The sequence below is a fragment of the Haplochromis burtoni genome, unplaced genomic scaffold (genome assembly GCF_018398535.1).
Source record: "Haplochromis burtoni strain Fernald_Lab_line unplaced genomic scaffold, NCSU_Asbu1 Contig_146, whole genome shotgun sequence".
NCBI lineage: Eukaryota > Metazoa > Chordata > Actinopteri > Cichliformes > Cichlidae > Haplochromis > Haplochromis burtoni.
The window spans coordinates 1,126,830-1,147,389 of NW_024582507.1; the positions used below are offsets into that span (position 1 = coordinate 1,126,830).

The window sequence follows — 20,560 nt, forward strand, 5'->3', positions numbered from 1 at the left end:
GCCGAGGATAACGATGATGATGTGGAAGAAGTTGGCGAGGATGGGGGCCCACTGGTAACCAAGGAAGTCAAAGACCTGTCTTTCTAAAGCCAACAGAAGAAGAAGAAGAAGAAGAAGAAGAAGAAGAAGAAGAAGAAGAAGAAGAAGAAGAAGAAGAAGAAGAAGAAGAAGAAGAAGAAGAAGAAAGTCAGGTTAACATGCAATGGAAGAAAACCATCTTTCTCGAGGCTGCAGGGAACTGCAAGAAATGAAACCTGATTACTTAAATCTGGAAAACACCAACGGGCAATAATTAATAATAATAAAGAATCAAGATAAACACTACAAGCCTGTGCTGCTCTTGGTTTATTGAAGACAACATGTGTCTCCCTCAAAGGAACCGGCCAACAATCCACACTGAGCCACTTGACATGAACAGCTTGAGAGTTTAGCCTCAAACGATGGAAGCACCCAGGGTGGGGTGGTGGTGGTGGGGGGGCAGAAGTTTTATAAAATAAACAATGACAGATTTATTGATTCAGCCCCTGCTGAGCCATGGACTAGATCACTATTTCCAACCTTTCTGCCAATGCCTGCCAGGAATGAGAATGCTCTGGGAACTTTATGGGAGGTGAGGGCCTTCCTTAATAATACCACTGCAGTGAGCTTACGGTATGTGCCTACAAACAACAACGAATATTCACATGCACAAGAAAAGTAAAACCATCTACAATTTTAAAAAAAAGAAGAGAAATTCCACAGTTTTCCCGGTACAGTAATCATTCTTAGTCCTGCATCAATAATGTTTTAAGGCTAGTTACGTTTAAATAAAGATTTGTTCTAGTATGATGTCTTTCTTTGGTTTTTGCTTTATTTCTTCTTTTTTGTTTGAAGAGGACATCAGTCTCTTTCACCTTTCTTTGTAGCTCCAATCTTTCTGTGCAGTATTTTGTGACATGAAAAAAAAAAAAAAGCACAAAACAAAGCAAGCTGAACTTTCAAGAGTAGCAGGCCCTATTTGCATCAACGCAATTAGCATGCCATTTGCTGGAAAATACAGGGAGAGGGTGCAAACCGCTTAATTAAAATTCCATTGCCAATCCAATTCCACTCCATTCCCAGTGTGTGTGTGTGTGTGTGTGTCTGTGTGCATGTGTGTGTGTGTCTCAACCAATGATGTGTTTCGTTGGGTGCTGACATGTCATTTACAGCCAAGCGCTTGAAGATGGATGAGAGAGGGAGAAATCTTGTTGCTGCCTCAAAGATAGGAAGAACCCATCAAGCACACACACGCACACACGCGCGCGCGCGTGCACACACCACACTCCATACACCACGGTGGCTGCGCTCCTTGATGTAATGGAAATGTTACTAGAAACTCAATGAGACATTGTGACAGGGAGGGGAGGGAGAAGATCAAACACTGAGTGATAATTAAAAATGAACGAGGGGAATAAGTCCACAGGCAGGGTGTGAAGTGACAAAAGGGAGAGGTGAGTGAACTGCATCAAGCCTTACCATGCCAAAGTCAACGAACATCCCCACGAACTGCACTTTTCATGCAGATGAAAATAAGACAACAGACAAGAAAAGATGGCTGGAAAACTGAGACAGATCGGGCAAATGCTGGGGTCTAAGTCTCTAAGTCTTCTTCCTCAGAAGACTTAGAGACTTCCATCTGCCACTGAAGGTGCTCAAGAACTTCTACTCCTGCACCATCGAGAGCGTCCTGACGGCAAACACCTGCACCTGGTTTGGGAACAGCACCAAGCAAGACAGACGAGATCTGCAAAGAGTGGTGCGCTCAGCAGAACGCATTATTCAATCAGAGCTCCCTGACCTGCTGTCCATCTACACCAAGCGGTGCAAGTCCAAAGCTAGGAAGATTATGATGGACCTCTCCCATCCCAACAATGGACTCTTCTCACTGTTGAGGTCTGGGAAGCGCTTCCGCTCCCTTAAGGCCAAAACAGAGAGAATGAGGAGGAGCTTCTTCCCCCAGGCTATTCGGGCCCTGAACCAGGTGTAGGACTGGACTCTCCCACACACGTCACTATAAGACTGGATTCTTACACACGTCACCACACGCACCACCACACATTTCCTATAATCCTATAATTCCTATAATTTATAATCTTTATAATCTCTTCTGCTATTTGCACATTCTTTACTGTAAATTCCTAAGTTAATTTGTAAATTCTGTAGTAACCTGTAAATTGTAAATATTGTAAAACTTTTTTTCTGTCATTTAATGGTCGGGCATTGTACAGCTACAAGCATTTCACCCCCATGTCATACTTTGTATGGTTGTGTGTGTGTGACAAATAAAATTTGAATTTGAATTTGAAATACATGGTATAAACTCAGAGAGATGGGAAAGGATAAAGGGGGGAAAAAAAAATCACAAACAACATATGCTAATGCAAGACGACTGAGCCCCCCCAACTCTCCTGATAACTTCTGTCTATCCCCAGAATTGAGAAAGCCTGGAGGGAATGAATAAAATCAGGAGTCATAGATCTTCTGGCCAGCTCTGGGTCACGGTTAGAGAGCTAAATAAAACTGATGCATGAGGACTTCAGCAAAAATTAGATGCAGCTATAGGCTGCAGTTAATTTGTTTGAAGTGTTTGCCGGCTTGACCCAGACCCCATTATTGGAGTTATAATTCAGCTATGACTTTTAGATGCACGTCTGGATAAATATCTGAATTAATCCCTCCCTATTTTGTGAAGACATAAGAGAAGGTTAATAAGAATCAAGTGCTACTCCTGCATCACACTGGCTACAATCAAACATGAAAGAAACCCAGTTTTAATCCTGATCAATGATTTTAATGCGATACCTCAGGCCGATCAATAATAAATTTAAAATTTTAATAATAAACTTAATGGAAGACAAGCAAACATGTACTGTTTGTGGTTTTAAAGGAGCTTTTTAAAACAGGCTCTTGAAGTTGATACAGATGACTTTCTAAAAAGCAGCTTTTTTAAATCCATAATTGATTGTGTAATGGTTAAATGAATTAATGCGCTGTACTTCTCATGTGGCAGGATGGATATCAGCTCTAGTTATCCAGGCTTGTGCTCCAGGCCGATGAACACAAAGTCCTGCAGCCAATCACATGCAGGAGTATTGAAGGAGCTGCACTTTGAAGTATCTTGCACTCCTTTCCTGCCTAATGATACCCTGTATATTAGCCCATTGTATGGTGGTGTGAGGTATATCCCATCTCCCTGTCAGCCTTCCTCAGCTCCACAGGGAAAGCCTGACATTTTGTTATACGTTTTTTTTTTTCTTTTTCTCCCATTTCTCTTGTCCTTTCAGTTGAGAGGAAGTTAAGATTGCAAAACTTTTTGCTTTGGTCTGTTTATCCAGTATTCACTTTATATTTGTTCTGCTCTCGGTTACTTGCGCTATATTTTTTTTGCCAGGATTCTCCCTGAGGTTAAAACTGAGCTTTATTACTGTTGCAAGAAAATCTGAAATAAGAACAAATTGACTTCTCATATTTTTCATCTAGTTATATGTTACTCCAAACTCCCCGAGCACCCTTGATCTCAAAATAATTATCTAAGTGGGGGAGTGAAATGTGGGTGGGGTGGAGAAGAAAAGAAATAACGGGAAGAACAGATGATACAGCTCCCCAAAATGTTGTGCACTAATCCTGGTGGAAGAAAAAAAAAGAGATCAAATTCTATTAACCAGCTTTTATTCTCTTTGGCTAGATAAGTGAAAATAGCCCTGGGGTCTTATCTGCGTGTGCTTGGCACAATTTCTGAAAAGGCTAAAAGAATGAGGAAAAGTCACGAGGTAATTTTAGATATTTTCTTCATTAAAACTTAGCGTGTCTGTCGGTTTAGAGAACACAGACTGCAGTCAAGTCTACCATCTTTCATTTCTAAGGTGTTATGCATAACAACGTAAAATAAAAACACAACAAAACCAGGTTTAAATCAGACATCAGATGAACAACAACACATGATAAATGGCTGTGTGTCATTTTTTAAGCTACGCAAAATGCAGAAGCAGTGAGGAAAAAGTACACCCTATGATTCAGCAGCTTGGCGAACCACCTTTAGTAGCAATAAGCTGCTGTTCCTGTATGACTTTATCAGTCTCTCACGTCGCTGTGGATGAATATTGGCCCACAATTCTTTAAAACATGGCTTCAGTTCAGGTTTGCAGGCATTTATTTCTGCACAGCTCTCTTAAGCTCCTACAGCACTTCAGTCAAGTTGAGGTCTGGACTTTGAATGTGGCCATTGCAACACCTTAAATCTTTTCTTTTACAGCCAGTCTGTTGTAGATTTGCAAACCCTTTGGTTTGCATAATTATCCTGCTGCTTTAGCTGTCAAACAAATGGTAAACAGAAGAGTTCATGATCAACTCAATGACTGTGGCTGCCAAACAAGCCTGAATCCTGATGTGCTGTTTGCTTTTCCAGATGTGGTGATGCGTATTATGGCAAACATCTCCACTTTGGTTTTGACTATCCAAAGGACATTGTTTCAAATGTTTTGTTGTTTGTTCACATTAAACTTTGTAAACCTAAGCCATATTCTTTTTAGAGACAAGAGGCTTTCTCCTTCTAAACAAAGCATATTTGGTCAGTCTTTTTCTAATTATACTGTCATAACCGTCAACATTTCACATGCTAACTGAGGTCTGTAGAGTCAGAACTGTTGCTGTTGGGTCGTACAGCATGCAGTGTTGCACACTCTGATCTTTGGGTGAATTTGCTGACATACACACTCCTTTCTCTCTGTAAAATGATGGACTTGAAATTGTCTGGAAATGGCCTGTTAACGCTTCCTAGATTGACGGGCAGCAGCAATTGCATCTCTAAGATCATTACTGATGTCTTTTCTCCTTGGTATCATGTTAACAGACAGTCGAATGCTCCAAACAAGCAAAATCTCAAAACTTCTGCTTCTATAGAGACGCTCGGGCTTGCTGATGATCACTGAATCAAGTGCATTTAAATAGCAGCATCTGGCTGCTACTTACCCTCTTAATTCCTCAGGAATCAGCGAGAAGTTTTTCACCCACTGCTTCTGCGTTGTGGTTTAGGTTTTGTTAAATTGTTTGTCAGGTTTTATTGTTCATCTGACGCTGTATTTACCTGATTTTAAGACCGGTTGATTTTTTTTTTTATTGTGTCCTAATACTAAAACCTTAGAACTGAACTGGTGTACTTATCTTTTACGTATAAAAGATGGATGTTACATTTGGGTTTCAGAAGCAGCACCAAACAGAAATTGCCTTAACGCTGCATTTTTTTCTAATGAGTAACAGAGGTCAACTCCTTTGGATTCAGAAGGAAGTCTGATTATATAGAAGTCCATGGAAAAAATACCTCACTGCTGATGTAATTTATAACCTCAGTAAACACGCATTAAAGCTTTCAGTCTCTTGCCTTATTTAGCGCAATGTGATGTTCATGATGTAAAATACAGTTTCATTTAGAGTGAAATAGACAAGAAAGCAGAGTGTGCTTTACCGCATGGCCATCTGTTGTCCGTGACATCCATTTTGCAATGTGGCGCCAGCCAAAATGCTAAACTGTTTCCTAATAATTCTTATCCTGACACTGATTTTTTTTTTTTAATATTGCTTACTAATGTAAAAATACACACACACACACACACACACACACTGTCCTCAACACATATGTTATCTGACATGGACTGCTGTCGCGGCTTGGGACAGAAGTCTAGTTAATAAGCATAAAAACCATCCATCCAACAAACATAATTCAGATCCCATGATGTATTTATTACACACAGCCATAGACCTTTTCCCTGAATTATTTCCACCAGTCATTGAATTAAAGATCATATAGGCATGAGGCATGTGTGAGTGTGTGCGCGTTGGTGTGTGTCCTCTCCTCTGAGAAGCTGCAGTTGCCCTATCACGCAAGCTGCTAACTCAATAATACACCAAGATGACAACAATCAATCAAGGATAGAAAGGCCTTTGCCCACCCCCAAACACACACACACTTACACAAAAGCTATATAGCACAATTAGCCCACAATTCAAAGGGAGTGGGTTACTGGAGAGTGGGGTGGAATTTGATCAAAAGATACCAATGCTCTTCCAGGAATATTGAGCCGGCTACATAACGGCCCGTAAAAGCCTCCCACTGACCTCTCGCAAGCACAAATGACTCCCTCTTGGGTGACGGAAACTCTTAGTGTGCATTTTGGTTTTGGGTGTGTATATGTGGAGAAGCATGTTGGCCACACATACCACTCCTCCCACTATAAATAACTGCCAATTATGGGATGGGTACGGCAGCAGGATGCAACAAGCACTCCTCACACTTCTACTACTGTCCATTCTGAGTTCTCTCTCTTCTCTGCTTTTTAATATCTATTTAAAGCTGTCAATTACATGGCCATGCAATACCAAATTAGGAACACAGACCTCAGTGCTGCTGCTTCTCTCACTTAGCTGGTAAATATACTCAGTCTCTAGAGGTCTGCATACATGAGCAAACACAAACAGAGCAATAAAGAACACAGCCCGACATTATAGACCCCATTTTCTCCAATATGAAACTAGTGAATATCAAATCCAAAAGACATTTCAATCACCGCCACCTTTTAAATGTGCCACAAAAGAAGGAAAGAAGGAAGCAAGCCACACATAAGAGTGATGTGGGGGATCAGAGTGAACCTGTCTGAGGGAGAAAAAAAAACGTTTGATCTGCATCGTTTGAGAGCTAATTAAGACGCGTATGTGTGCTCAAGATAAGTGGCTGAAATGAATGAAAGGCAGCGTGCTTTGACTGCGCATCCAACCGGGGTTTCAGACAGAGACCGAAACATGTGTCGCGCCGTCTTGGCAGTTGTTTATGATTATTAACTCAAACCGTGTTGCCGTGAGTTCGAGATATCCAGAAAGTAGGGCAGATTTCTGGTGAGGTGTTAGGTGTGATTTCCACCCCGAGCTAGAAGATAGAGGTGACTGCTGACCCTCTCATTTCCACAGCTTCCCACCTTAGCCTGCAGATACCAGAGATCACATCAGTGTTTCTCTTTCTGTTTGTCCTCAGTGAAATGTCCTCTAATAACATGTTACTAGATGTGTCATCAGGATAGGTGTGTGTGTGCGTGTGTCCATTCTTTATGACTTTAGGCTGCATGAGTCAGACTCCTCTGTGTTCAAGCGTATAACTCTGACTCACACTGTCAGGCTGAAGGACAACACTGAGGCGAGCCAGGAGATATGAGGGGTAAATTAAAGACAACTCCTACTTATTCGGCCATCTCCCGTTTTCTTATCTCATTGGCTTTAATGGTTGATTTTACTTACATAAAAACACACGACTCAGTGAGAGCAAGCCAGATAAAATGAGACTCACAGGGCCAAGTTGTATGTAATATTCAAACAGGCACTAATGTTTCACGTGTGTCTTGCCCTCTAACTGGCACTATCCTGCCTGCTGGAAGTTACTGGGAATAGAGACAAAGTCAGCGCAAAGCATGGCAGACTATTAAAAAAATCTAGTCCAGATTCATGCATGTCTCTTCTAACTTTTTGACTTTTCCACACCTAATAACTGAAATATGAGTTCTTGCATGGCCCCGTTAAAGGGGTTGCCAATTTGGGTATTGAAATACCCCCGAGGGGATACTAGTCTAAAGGGTCTGGACGAGACAGCAAATTAGAAAACTTTTCTGCTGCACATTTTATCCGAAATGTCATTTTCATGTATTATTATTTTTTTCTTGTGAATTTCTGGAAGAACTGAGAAACAGGTGGATCAGAGAAACAGGAAATCACCCTTTCCATTTGGATTAGGACAATCCTTAAACACGTTTTTCACAGGTTCACTCAGTCCTGAATAACAAACGAAACAGACCAGGTTTAGAGTCAAACGAACATCATCTTGGGTCTGTGTGTCAATATGCAAATGAACCTCAGTGGATCCAAGAAGACGTGCTTAAATGAAGTGCGACCAAACTGCTGTTACTAGAGGTAACTACTAAAATGCTTTACTCTGAGACTAAATAAGGAGCAGGACAGTAACAGGGACAAACCATGAATCAGAGGCTGGCTGTCATATCTTTTCTTTTTTTGCTCTGACTTGTCTTTTATTCTGTGACTCCCAGCAGGCACTAAAGTACTTCTCAAAAACTTTCTACAATCCAATTTTTCACCTCTTGCCTGGGTAAAGTTATTATACTCTGGTGGCTGCCTGGTCCTTGTGTAGCAGTGTAACTAATGGTGCCAATCTCAGTATGTGTGTGGTGGTGGTGGTGTGTATGCGTGTGTGTGTGTGTGGCTTTGATTGGGCACATGGAGAGTTGGACAGATAGATAGCCCTTGGTCGTGCCTAGTCTAGCAGAGCTGAGACAGGGATTAAGAGGTAGGGTGCCTTCATAAGCCACTTTCTTCTTCACTGTTTGAAATATGGCCTGCACAATGAAACACACAGAAGCTAGTGCCTTTAAATATCAATTGCTTAAGTGGCAGTGCTAAAGAGAGGGGAAGAGAGGTGCTCGGGGCATCTCTTTTTTTGAAGAAGAAGAAGCTATTTCAAGTATATAAAAAATAATCAACCTTATTTAAGATGAAATATGTAAAACCGTAAGTGTTCCTACTACTAATAACATGCTAATCTGTCAGTGCTACTGGGAGCACGTAAATCTGCCCCTCCTGAAAGAAACGTGACAAAAGCCAGCGCTTTGAACTAACTCTCTCTCTGAACTGTGACAAACCACTTTAAACTTTTTGGATTCTGCCCTGTGTTGTTGTGCTCGCTCTCTCATGTGTTTGCTTTAGGATCAGGTTTTAAACATCTTCTGGACTGGAGGCAACAACCAGCTCAGGTAACTGAGCTTAATCAGTTCAAGTGAATCAAGCTTACTTCATAGCATACGTTCACGCTGAGACTCAGAGTTCTTAGCCTGTCTGTCCACTGACCTCATTACGGGTAAAAGTTGTCCCACTTCCATTTCTCCATCTGCTACGAAGTTTCTTCACCCTGTACTTCTTTTATTTTGAGTTTGCTGTACTTTGCTTAAAAATTATTACATCCACTCTCAGAAATCTTTTAGATGGACGTTAAACATGATTTTGATGAGACAGCAGTCAATCTATAATGTATTTAAATCAGTGTTTGCGCAGCAGACACACAAGACATACTGTCTCAACGAAAAAGCAACAACTGTGAGAGACTATCATGAATAGGCATGGAAGATCAGTTTTCTGCATACCTTTATTTCTCTTGGCTTCTCTGGTTTTGAAGTGGGCAGGAATGTGAAGCTGCAATGTTAAAATCACCTACCTAATCTTTGGAAATTTCATGGTGATTACTACTGAAGCCCCAGAGCCTAAAGAAACAGTATTCAGGACATTCCTAAAAATAATTTCCTCAGAACTTAACTAAGACCTTGGTCCCCGTGGTGGAAATGTACTGAGCCCATCCAAAGGTTCTTGGCAAATCTTTAGTTACAAGTAAGGTAATATTTTTATAGTTAACCTTTAATGCATGCAGTCTTAGAGAATGGAATAATACACCTGGAAAAAATTGGCCAGCACTGAGAGGAATTAGCACATGTTCGTCATGAAGCTGACTCGGTGATTAACACTGAGAAATAACCCAAATGTGTACACTGTGACACCAGAAAGCCTTCTGGTTTCTGGTAAATGGCTGTCTTGCTCAATATGTCTTCCTCTTTCTCCTCCTTCAGATAACATTTTTAAGCTAATCAGGGACAGTAATGCTCACATTATTGAAGGTTAAACGAGACTTTACTGCATCATCTTTCAGGTAAATGTAGCAGCTCTTATGAGTTTAGCCTCAGACCAGAGGTTTAATGTAAGTTTAGTGGGTATGTGTGCTTTTCTTGAAAAAAATGACAGCAGACTGAATCTTACTTCATCTCCAAAAGAAATAAATTATATCAGGTCACGTTAAAAAAAAGGTTCATGTGCAAAAAATATAAAGTAACAACATCTTCTAGGGAGATGATAGAAGAAAAGCACTACAAGAATAAAGTGGTGATTAAAACCCAAACACATCAACCATAGATGGGATGGAAGAAAAAGTTAAGAATGGGAGCAGCTTAAACCAGCCAATCGTCTCCGCTCTTCTGCTTCATCATGTCCCAGATTTAACAAAGAGCTGTTTAGGTTTCGCCCCAGTTAACAAGTAGGCAATTTAGCAGCGACAGAGGAAATTCTCATCAAAAATATGCAGTCAAGAACAGCAAACAGCTGTCAGCAGTTTGCACCCTCCAGCTCTGCTTTCCATAATTGAGTCAGTAATGTTGCTCTTTTCATCATAATACCATCACTCGTAATCTTTCATCCACCGTAGAGGAAGTTACGCTGCGTGCATCCGTGCTGTCCGACCATTTGATCACAAAACACAATTAGAGCAAAAACATCCGTGAAGTCATCAGCTGCTTGTAAAACAAGGACAGGCTGCCAAAAACTGTGGGGGGGAATTTGAGTGGGATGAATATGCATTGCAGCCATTCAATTGAGTATGATCTGTCAAGATAGTCATCCCAGCTGTGGTGCTCCCCAAGCAATTTATTCGATGCCACACTATAACAAATGACACCACTGGAACCACTGGAATGGAAAGAGAGAAATGGGCTTGCAAATAGTTCTAGTTCTATCTCCATTATAGCTTAATATTGCAATATCATTGATGTGGAACACACACACACACACAGGCACACTGGCACAAGCCTCTGCATGGATGGGCATATGTGCACGGTCACATTTTCCCAGTCCACGGCTTTCTCTCTAAGAACATAATTAATGGTCTAGTAAATTGAAGACATTAAAATTGCGAATAGTTGTAAAAAGGGCAACAAGGGACAAAGGAGATGGGTTTTTTGACAAACACTCATATTATTATAAACTCACATCCATGAGCAATATCGTGACGGTGAAGGTCATCACCTAGCTGCTTTAATCTGTTAAACATCTCATCACGGACAGAGGTATATTATAAACACATTCCAGTCAGGACCGTTCATTTTTTTTTAGCTTGTCCGAATCAGGGTTGCGGGTGGAGGACTAAGACAGCTGTCACAGGGTGAAAGGTAAACCCTGGAGGGTTAGGGTCACAGAAACTCACACCTACAGTCAATTCAGAATCATGCATGGGTGTTTTGGAACTATGAGGAAGCCGGAGTACCCAGAGAGAACCACTGCAGACACAGAAAAGCCTCAGTCTGGTCTTGACCCAGGACCTTCTTATGAGGCAACAGTGCTAACCAATGCACAACCATGCCCGCTCCAGTCAGGGCTACTATATTCAAAAGAAGGCTGTTATTGCCATCTGCACTGGTAGCATGGTTATGTACTGGGACCTCCTCATCTTCACATGTGGGGACACGCAACACTGACCCATTAAAAAAAAAAAAAAAAAACTGAGAAAGCATCAGTAACTGGTGACACAACAGCATGAAGAGGAGATTGAGGTGGACTGCAAAGCGGCTTGCAGAAGCAGCGGTAGGCAATTTAAAGTAATATTCCCTGTAATATGTTAGGCTTTGTCGGTTGAAGGCTATCAGACAAGCCATCGGCTGACGGTTGGCTTGAGATCAGCTGATTCTTGCTCTCAGATAAAGTTTGTGAACAAACCAGGTGGGTCATACTGATTCGAATGTTGGATTTCAGACATTTTTGCGGCACGGTTAGAGGATACATACTGCATGTAAGTAAGGTTATCTTTAGAGTGACAGCTGCCCTGACAAAAGGATGTGAGCCATCATCGTTGCAGTCTAACGCCCAGAGGTTGTCTACTAACACTCATCTCCCTTCTCAGCATGCTAACTCAGATTTGCATCATACATTACCAAGCTTCCTTTTGACAAGCTGGCTTTCATTACCTGCAGGCTCCTCAGCATCTTATTGTATAAGTAAAGGTTTCCCTGGTAACAGCGCACCAGAAAGAGGGCCGGAGAATGAAAGAAAATGAAAGAGAGGGGAAGGGGAAGGGGAAATGTAGAGATCTCAGGTCTCGAGGGTCATGCTCATAATTGGTCTAGGGTGAGAGGTTGAACTACCACAACCGCCCCTCTTTTGACTCCCTGCTTCTCTCCCTCTTTCTATCTGTATGTCTTCCAAATCTCCAGTGACTGTTGCCCCACTGATAAATTAGATGGTAATCAATAATGCAAACATATTCCAACCTGCCCGCGATCTCAGCAGGGGGAGAAAAGAAAACAGGGTGGGTAGAGGGGTGTAGGATACAAAAAGAGGGAAAGAAGATCGCGCAGAGCCTTATTGTCTTTCCACAAAGGATACATGCTAAAGACATTCATTACAGATTCAAGCAGTGCTTCCCATCCCCGAGTACCCAGGTTACATTAAGCTCTAAGGTGAGATGATGACACATTGGAGCTCCAGAAGTCAGCGATGTGACTGTGAATTTATTACGGAGTCACCTTGTCTTGGTGTCTCATTGTAAGCTGTTGTTTAATCAACTTTCCAGCTCAGGTCAGGCATGACCTGTCAGAAACTGCTCTTCTGTGGATGAGGGTTGTTCAGGAATAGCAATCAACAGAGCACCTGGGTCAAGACCACAATCAGCATTGAACACTGGGGGTCTATTTGACAGCACAAGCACAGCACTTACACACATACACCTACGGTACCTAATTACGGTGAACCGCATGACCTTCAAAACGAAAAGAATATGGGCCCATAGACAATATAAGATGAGGTTAAGACCTTCATTTCTGAGATTATCTGAACTAATGGAGCTCTGTGAGCTATAGTCATTTACTGTCAGACCTTTGAGCTCCCCGTTTCACACACAGCAATTTTTGAAAGGAAATAGGCTTCTGCATGTGAACTTTCTTTTAGAAAAATGCTTTTTTCTATTTAGCTAATGCAGTTTGAAGAGCAATTTGTAATGCAGAATGAATTAATCAATTATAATAGGTTGGGCAGGCTGTTACATTATTATTTTTAAATACATTTAAAAATAATAATGTAATAAATGTATTATTAAGGCCTCATAGTGTGTTCAACTGACTCCAGATTAGTTTGATTTATTAGTTTATAAAACAGGAAGAACACTTAACTACAGTATAGAACAATTCTACATCGGTTGTCCCTGATCCGTTAGCTGATAGGTGCTGCTCTAGGATTTAACAGGAAATTGTAACCCTCCCCCCAGTCCACTTCTTGCAAATCTGTTAATCAGCTTGTATAAACTGTATGATACAAGTAGCAATTCTTCTAAGACCAAAGCACATATCGGGACAGATCCAAAGCTACAGTACTGGACAAATGTCTTTAGCAATTCCTCATTTCTTTATGTTTTGCTGGGAAATAATTGCAGCAATTTGTGGACACATGCAAACATATATGGAAATACACTATGACAATATATAGAATTTATGTAAGTAGACTTCAGGAACAATTCTGAAATCTTGTAGAAGGACATTCATAGCTGTTCTTTGGATGTTGGATGTTCTCTTCCTAACAAGATGATTGCACACTGCTTCAATAACGCTGAGCTCCTGGCTCTGGTGAGGCTAATCCATGACAGATAGAGTTCAATTGTGTGTTTTTCTGCATTAGCGGTGTGTTTGGTATCATTGCCATACTGAAAAATGGAAGTAGTTGCCAAACAGATGCCTTCCAGATGGTATTGCATGGTGGAACAAAAACAAAGTAGTATTTGGCATACCTTAGCATCTTCTACCCAATTCCCTTCCATAAGAATAATCACTTGATCTACTGAAAATCCAGTTGCATCTTTCAGATTCTGTGTCAGCTCTTTGCTGGATTACCTACAGCATAACCTGATGTGCACCTCCCCAGAAATGTAACTACATGTAGGGCTGACGAAGCCTGCAACTGTTGAAACTGGCCTATACAGTACTGTCAATTACTCTTATGCATTTCTAGAAACTTTTTTGTTGAATTTTGTAAATTTATCAGTGAGAGAGTAACAATTATCATCTCAATGTAAGAAAAAAATAAATGCTGCATCAACCAAAAGGACTCACAAATGACAGCAAATTCATGGAGGGACATTGCTGAAACCATTGGAGTGGATGTGAGAGAATTTACAAAGAAGTGGAAAAACTCAGGGGCAAAAAGATTTACACCCTAAAGATTTAGACAGTTTATACAAGCTCATTACCAGATTTGCAAGAAGTGGACTGGGGGCAGGGATGCATTTCTTTGTTAAGCTTAAGGCAGAGCATGATCACTTATATTGTTTTCAACATCTAACTGCCAGGGGACAGCAGATGTAAATTTGCTATATACTGTAGTAAAGTACTTGAAAAAATGACAATGACTTCAGTTCTGAAGAAGCTTATCGCATGAGAGGTGCAACGTCTTTGAGAAACTTAAATAAGTCCAGTCACTTTTCTGTCCAAGCTCCTTAGATTACTATGAGATTACTATGACTGACTGAGAGTGTACACAGACCGACCCAAGAAGTCATTTTGCTATTGGTATTCAGTGAATACACAGAGTTTGCGAGGAGTCTAACATACACTGACAACACATTTTGTTTTTGCATGGATAATTCAAGTACGGGTGCTGCCTTAGTCCTCCACCATCTGTGCAAGCCAAAACAAATAGTAAAAAATGTGCTCGTGCCCACAGTGATATAAATCACAGTCCAGAGAAGCTTTATAAAACATAATAGGAGCACCAGAGAGGTGAAGACAATGAGAACGGAGTGGAGCGATAAAGAGCTACGACCATTCATTTTATTCCTGCCGGCCTATCTCCTCCATCAACCTGGCAATGTCAAAGAAATGCAGTTTATTATCACTGATCAGACAGCTACGACTCCAGGTTCACTCAGGCACTCTGTAAAGAAGTTACACACAAATGCACTTAGCAAAACCCACTGAGCAGATGTCCGAGGCATCTGTAACTGGGAAAATTAAAATATTCTAGCACTTGCTCTCATATTTCTGTAGTAAATAGCTTTCAAAACATCACGCCACCAGTAAATTTGCAAGGCAAGGATTACACAGCAGCAGTAACCCTCACACCCTGGTTTGCTGGTCTGACAGCATATAGTGTTTTATTGCCACACAATTTGCTCCAGCTGCAGTAATTATTCTTAATTATAGCTGTGCGACACATCAATATCAAAGCTACAGGCCAAGACCTTCCATGTGTTGTGTGCCCGCTAGCACACACAGATTAGTGAGGAGAGAGAGACAGTATGTTAAAGGCATCCAGCATGTCTGAGATCATGAATATTCAGCAGGAAATTTGAATGTTCGTGCCTCCATAAAGCAAATGAGTTAGCAGAGGAAACTGGGGAGAAACACAACCTAAATCCTTTGTAATATGTAGAAGATGACGTGAAGCTTGCCAAGGGATGATGTTGCGCCTTTAGAGATAACACTCTTCAGGACGAGGCGCTCTGTTTTTCTGCTAAAAAACTTTCTTGGAAGTACTTTGGTTGAACTCGCTTTTCTTCTCTGAAGCTTTCTCTACCGAGTATATTCTCCAGCTTTGTCATCAAAAGACTAGAGGAAAAGTGGGCAGTGTGATGCAAGATGTAACACACAAACATTCACACGGTGCTTGTGGGTAGTCTCCTTTAAAGGGTGAACATGAGGTAAAACTTGCAGTTCTCCTGTGCCGCTGTACCGTGGGTGACTTTTTCCTTCCTAGACACAAATTATGCAGCTACTGTGACAACAAGGACATTGTTTATTCTCCTTGCATGTGATCAAATTTAAAAAATAAATAAATACATTTTTTAAAAAAGCTTCAATTTTCTTCCTTTGCTTGCCTCGTCTCGTCAGAGGTCAAACACAGCTGCACTCGTACGAAGGCTCTAATCTTTACCCACCACTAGACCTAATAACCTATAACTCAAAGTTAAGAATGTGCAGCTGTGACTGTGTGGGTGTGTCTGCGAGACGCATCTGTCAGTGTAGCCAGAATAGTTATGTCAGGGTCAATGTTCACTTCTAAGTTCATTGCCTTTGCCCACTGTGATTGTGTGTGTGTGCGTTTGTGTGCTGGCCTGTCTGCCCTCTCCTGAAAAACCGCCATGACCACTGAAAAGGCCTCCTTCATCTATCATCAAGCTCCGCTGAGCCACAATAACCATCAGCTCTATTAAGGACAACCTCCTCGTCATTGCAAGTCGCTGACATTCATATGTCTAGACTGGGTCCTGTATCTGACCAATGGAAGTGCTTTACTTCCAGGTCAAGTTAAGGTCAACACCTCAAAAACCCAACCGGTTGATAACAAAATGAGCTCCCTGGTGTCTCTGAGTACAAACAAATCGTTACACAGACGGGGCTTCCTGCCAACGCTCGCTATTCTCTGGAGCTGATCGGGGTTCTGACAACCATCCAGCACTACTGTCTGGAACAGTTAGGCTGCAAAGAGAAGAGGGAACAGAGGCGTTTTCGATCAATACGGGCTCATTATCTGTTGCCTTCTGTCCCAGAGAGATCAGTCCCAGCACTCGGCCTGTTGATGAGGAAAGCGCACCACAATTCAATTAGGGGATGGCCGAGATGCCAAAAGAGGTTTGATCAAAGCACTCTGCCAGGCTAATTAGCACACAGCGGTTCACAAGGGCTTTTTTTTTTTTTTTACATCTGAGGAGCAGAGTATGTTGTTTTGTTAATGGTAGTTTTACCCCGTAATGGACTGGGAATAACCTGGCTCATTTTAAATGCATAGGTTTCAGCCAGGGGAGATTGAGGGTCCCTCTTGCTGCTCTACATACACATGTATATTCATGTGAACACATACGTAGACACACACACACTGCCTGACGACCTTTTCAAAGGTCAGGCAGGGTTTAATACAACCCCTCGCTGCAGTTTAAACGTGTCAATGTGCAGGTGTGTGTATGTGTGTATGTGTGTGTTCCTCCAGACAGGAAGTGTCAGGTCATCCAGAAATACTGCCAGGGGAAAATAAAGCTGTTTCCAGAAGTCTTTGGGGACTTTTTAGGCAGCTAGTTGACAGCTTTATAAACCTCATAACAAATGGTCAGCCTCCTTCTCTCTAATGAGGCAAGAAGGTCCGAGGACTGTGAAGGAAAAACAGGTGTGTGGTTCAAAGTGGGCTGATAGCCTACTGTATTCGTGCGAGTGTGAGACGATTGTTTGTGTCACCAGTGAAGCGAGTCACATTTTAATCAAGAGGCAACACAAAGACCCCTGTGGCCTAATAAGCAAACTATCAAGAAAAAGTCTAAGTTCCCCGTTCTTCACACTGTGATGAACAGGTCCGAGACACAAAAGAACAGCAAGACACTGAGCAGCAGGAAGATAGCAGGAGCTTAAACAAATATTTAGGAGCTGAAAGAGCGATTGAGCTCTTAGCAGCCTTGCAGTATTTAAAAGGTATGACCGCGAGACAACCCAGCAGCCAGAAACCTAAAAACTGGTGTAAAATGTTGGTTTTACGGCCAAAAGACTTTACAAATTAGAAGTTGTGGGCTTTGTTATTAAATCCGGATTTTTAAAGTTTGACACCAGCTGATACTTGCTTCCTTTTTGTTTTTAAATGCTCCATTTTGAATTCCCTTCCGTGTGGTGCAATATATCACAACTTTCCCATTACACTCTTTGTCTTGAGACGATTTTATAGCTGTGTTCGTTTCTGAAAGTGGCATTTACGTGGGAGCTTATGGTGTGAGCAAGCTGAGTTTTAATGCCATCATAAATAACACTGTCACAGCCTGTCAGGTAAACTTCACTCGGGATAATGGCAAAGGGAAGCTAGCCTCTGAGTCAATAGGAAGCATCATCCGAGACGTATCATCAGTAAAATGTCACAGCCCACACACCACTGATCAGAAACTAAAATCTCTCAACAACCTTTTTCCTCCTCTTGTTATTAAAAATTCGCAAATTACAGCTGGTTAGAATTTCTAAGAAACACATTTCGTAGAAATTAATTTCAAAATTCACAAACTGACATATTAGCCAATGTTTTACATGAGAACTATACTACACAAATGTGAAATACATTAAGTGGCTATATGAACACTTAAGTAACACCAATACAAAGATGATGGTTAGTTAGAATGATGGTTAGTGCAGGTGGAAGATAGAACTCAATTATAATATTGTGATTAGTATAAATTTGCTCTGTCATATCTCTGTACAGCTGCTTAAGGCTTCTGGTGCTCAGAGAAGTTGAGTTCTTTGGACCAACAACACCACATGTTGTCTGTTACAACTCATGTCAACACAACACTTCTTCACTAAAACACAAAAGTTAGAAATCCACGATTATTCCCAGAACTACTATGTTTAAGCAAACTGGATTCAGTAGACATGACGAATGAAGATTTGTTTTAAGTAGGATCCTACTTAAAGTTAAAAATAAATAAATAAATTATTTAACATGTCCTCATCAGTTTTCAGCATCCTCCAACAGAAGCCGAGCTCCTGCCCATGTAAAAACAGACACTGTATTGGAAACTAATTCCTTTGTCAAACACGCAGTGGCTTCCTCGTAGAATACAACTTCTAACAGCTAAAAAGTGCAGAAGTGTGGAACAACTCACCAGCTGTAAAGTGCAAATAAAGATGAGAGTGCATCGTCCGCTGCAGCAGCCCATTGTGTCAGCGGTGAAAACACGGTGACTCTGGGAGGGGGAAAAAGAAAAAGTCAGAGGAGCTCTCGGTGTGCCGGCAGGACTCAGTGTTGATCCAAGCACCGGCGTCCCATTCTTCTCTTCCACCCCGGTCTCTTTTACTTGAGCCCAAAACACGATAGACGAGAGTCGCTCCGGATGCTCTGGATGTGTTTGTTTGCCTCCGCTCCAGCCGCTCGGCCGCACTTGAGGTGACTGACTGGGAGGGTGGTTGCAAGCCGGTGTGTAAAAAAAAAAAAAAAAAAGAAAAGAAAAGAAAAAAAGGGAGGAGGGGGTGGGAGGTGGTCGCGGTGGTGGGGTAGTAAAACCGAGGCTGAGACAGGGCTGACTGAGGGCGTCAACTTGTTTCTGACTGTGGCAGTCGATAAATTTCGCGCTTTATAAGTCGAAATATTTTAACACAGGTTAGTTTATTATCGTGGCGAATAAAACTCGGTCCCTGTTGGACTAATTAAAAAGAAATGAGCCAATTAGATTTGCAGAAATGGAGATTAATCTCATTTGGGCAATGGAAATTGTCAAGAAGTGCACTTGTGTTTTTAGAATTTCGTATTATTTGTGAATTAATGACGCTAGAGAAACTCGGACGTATATTAGAGCGTCAGGACGGATACCAGGTTACACTGCTGCTATCTGTGAGGTTGCAGTTGATGGAGAACTGGCTCCATCTCGTGGCTGTATGTCGACACACACCCTGGCAAGTTTCAACAAAGACCTACATCACACAAAACATAATTTTCTACTATTTGCGTCAAGGCGTCTCTTTTCATATTTAATAAACCATCGTACTGGTGCTCTTGACAGCTTCTTCACTAATAATTAAAGCTATTTAAGCTCCTGTGTGTTCCCTAAATCTTAAGGGGTTCAGTTTAAAGATGTTTTTAATTCCGTGATGTAATTAGCTTAGTTTATTTACGCACAACTTCCAGTCTGTTTTCACTTTACGTGCATCTTTTGCCCCCCCCCCCCCCCCAAAACCCTCTTGCCCTGCTTCCCCAGACCTTTTGTGTGAATCTCCACTTGCCTTTTAGGCAACCAGTGGTCGGTATAATTTAAAAGAGAGAGGATCTTAGCAGCAAGTCTCTCAGTCTACCTCTCCCTCTGCAGGAGCGCACGAAGGCAGGTCCCACCTCTCCCCTCACTAGCTTCTTAAATCTTTTACGTGTCTGCAGGCTCTGAGTGAGGGAACACTTCACATCTCATTTCATCACACACTCCCGCGCTCTTTCCCTTTAAAGTACTGTTCCTCTCCTCTCTCCTCCTCTGTGCGCCGCCCTGCCCTCTTGCGTCCAGCCGGCCCAGGAGGAGCTCCTCCCTCCCATCGCCAAAAATAACCTCAGGGTATTTGAGGAAGCCGACGAGCAGGCACGAATCAGGCATGGAAAAAAGAAAAAAGAAAAGAAAAACTGAAAAGCTGAAACCCGAGTAAACGTTCTGGCAATCCACCTGCCCCTGTTTCCCAATAGTGATGACTTACAGTTTGCGTATGCTCCGGTACTTTTATTTCAGAGAGATAAGCAATGGCGCATCGTGTTACATAATCTCAGCAGGTGAGCATTTACTACATGTTGTACAGCTGGACTATGAATTACTTTTTATTCAAAATTTGTGACGATGGCAATAAATAATTAAAATCAAATCACTAAAATATGAAAATATTTTTTGCCAATGTATTCTTCCAGGCGTCAGACTGTCAGCCTTATATTTTTTCCCCAAATCACACCACCTTCATTAGCTGTCATGGTGTGCTCGCTTATGTACTCAAGATCCACGTGGTTCCTGTAAACTAACAGCTAGAAGTTATTTAAAGACAATCAAATACATTATAATAGAAGAATGACAGTAATTGCAGTTAATGCTCAAAAGGTTACGGGGACCTGAGTTAGTTATAGCCAGGAAATACTGTTCAAGCTTAACATTCAAGTGATACTGTTTTGTTTTGGGTTGTTTTTGTTTTTGGGGGATAGGGGTGGT

The 20,560-nt window shown here is 41.6% G+C and overlaps 1 protein-coding gene across 2 annotated transcripts in view; it reads right to left on the reverse strand.

Moving 5' to 3' along the window:
• The window catches only part of nkain4 (sodium/potassium transporting ATPase interacting 4), a 52,162-nt gene extending 33,337 nt beyond the window's left edge, over window positions 1-18,825 (reverse strand). For both annotated transcript variants that reach the window (XM_005931804.3, XM_005931803.3), the window contains exon 1: window positions 18,497-18,825. In XM_005931804.3, coding sequence (XP_005931866.1) covers window positions 18,497-18,550 — 54 coding nt within the window. In that variant the 5' untranslated portion in view covers window positions 18,551-18,825. The remainder of the gene's footprint in view (window positions 1-18,496) is intronic.
• Window positions 18,826-20,560: the final 1,735 nt, after the last annotated feature.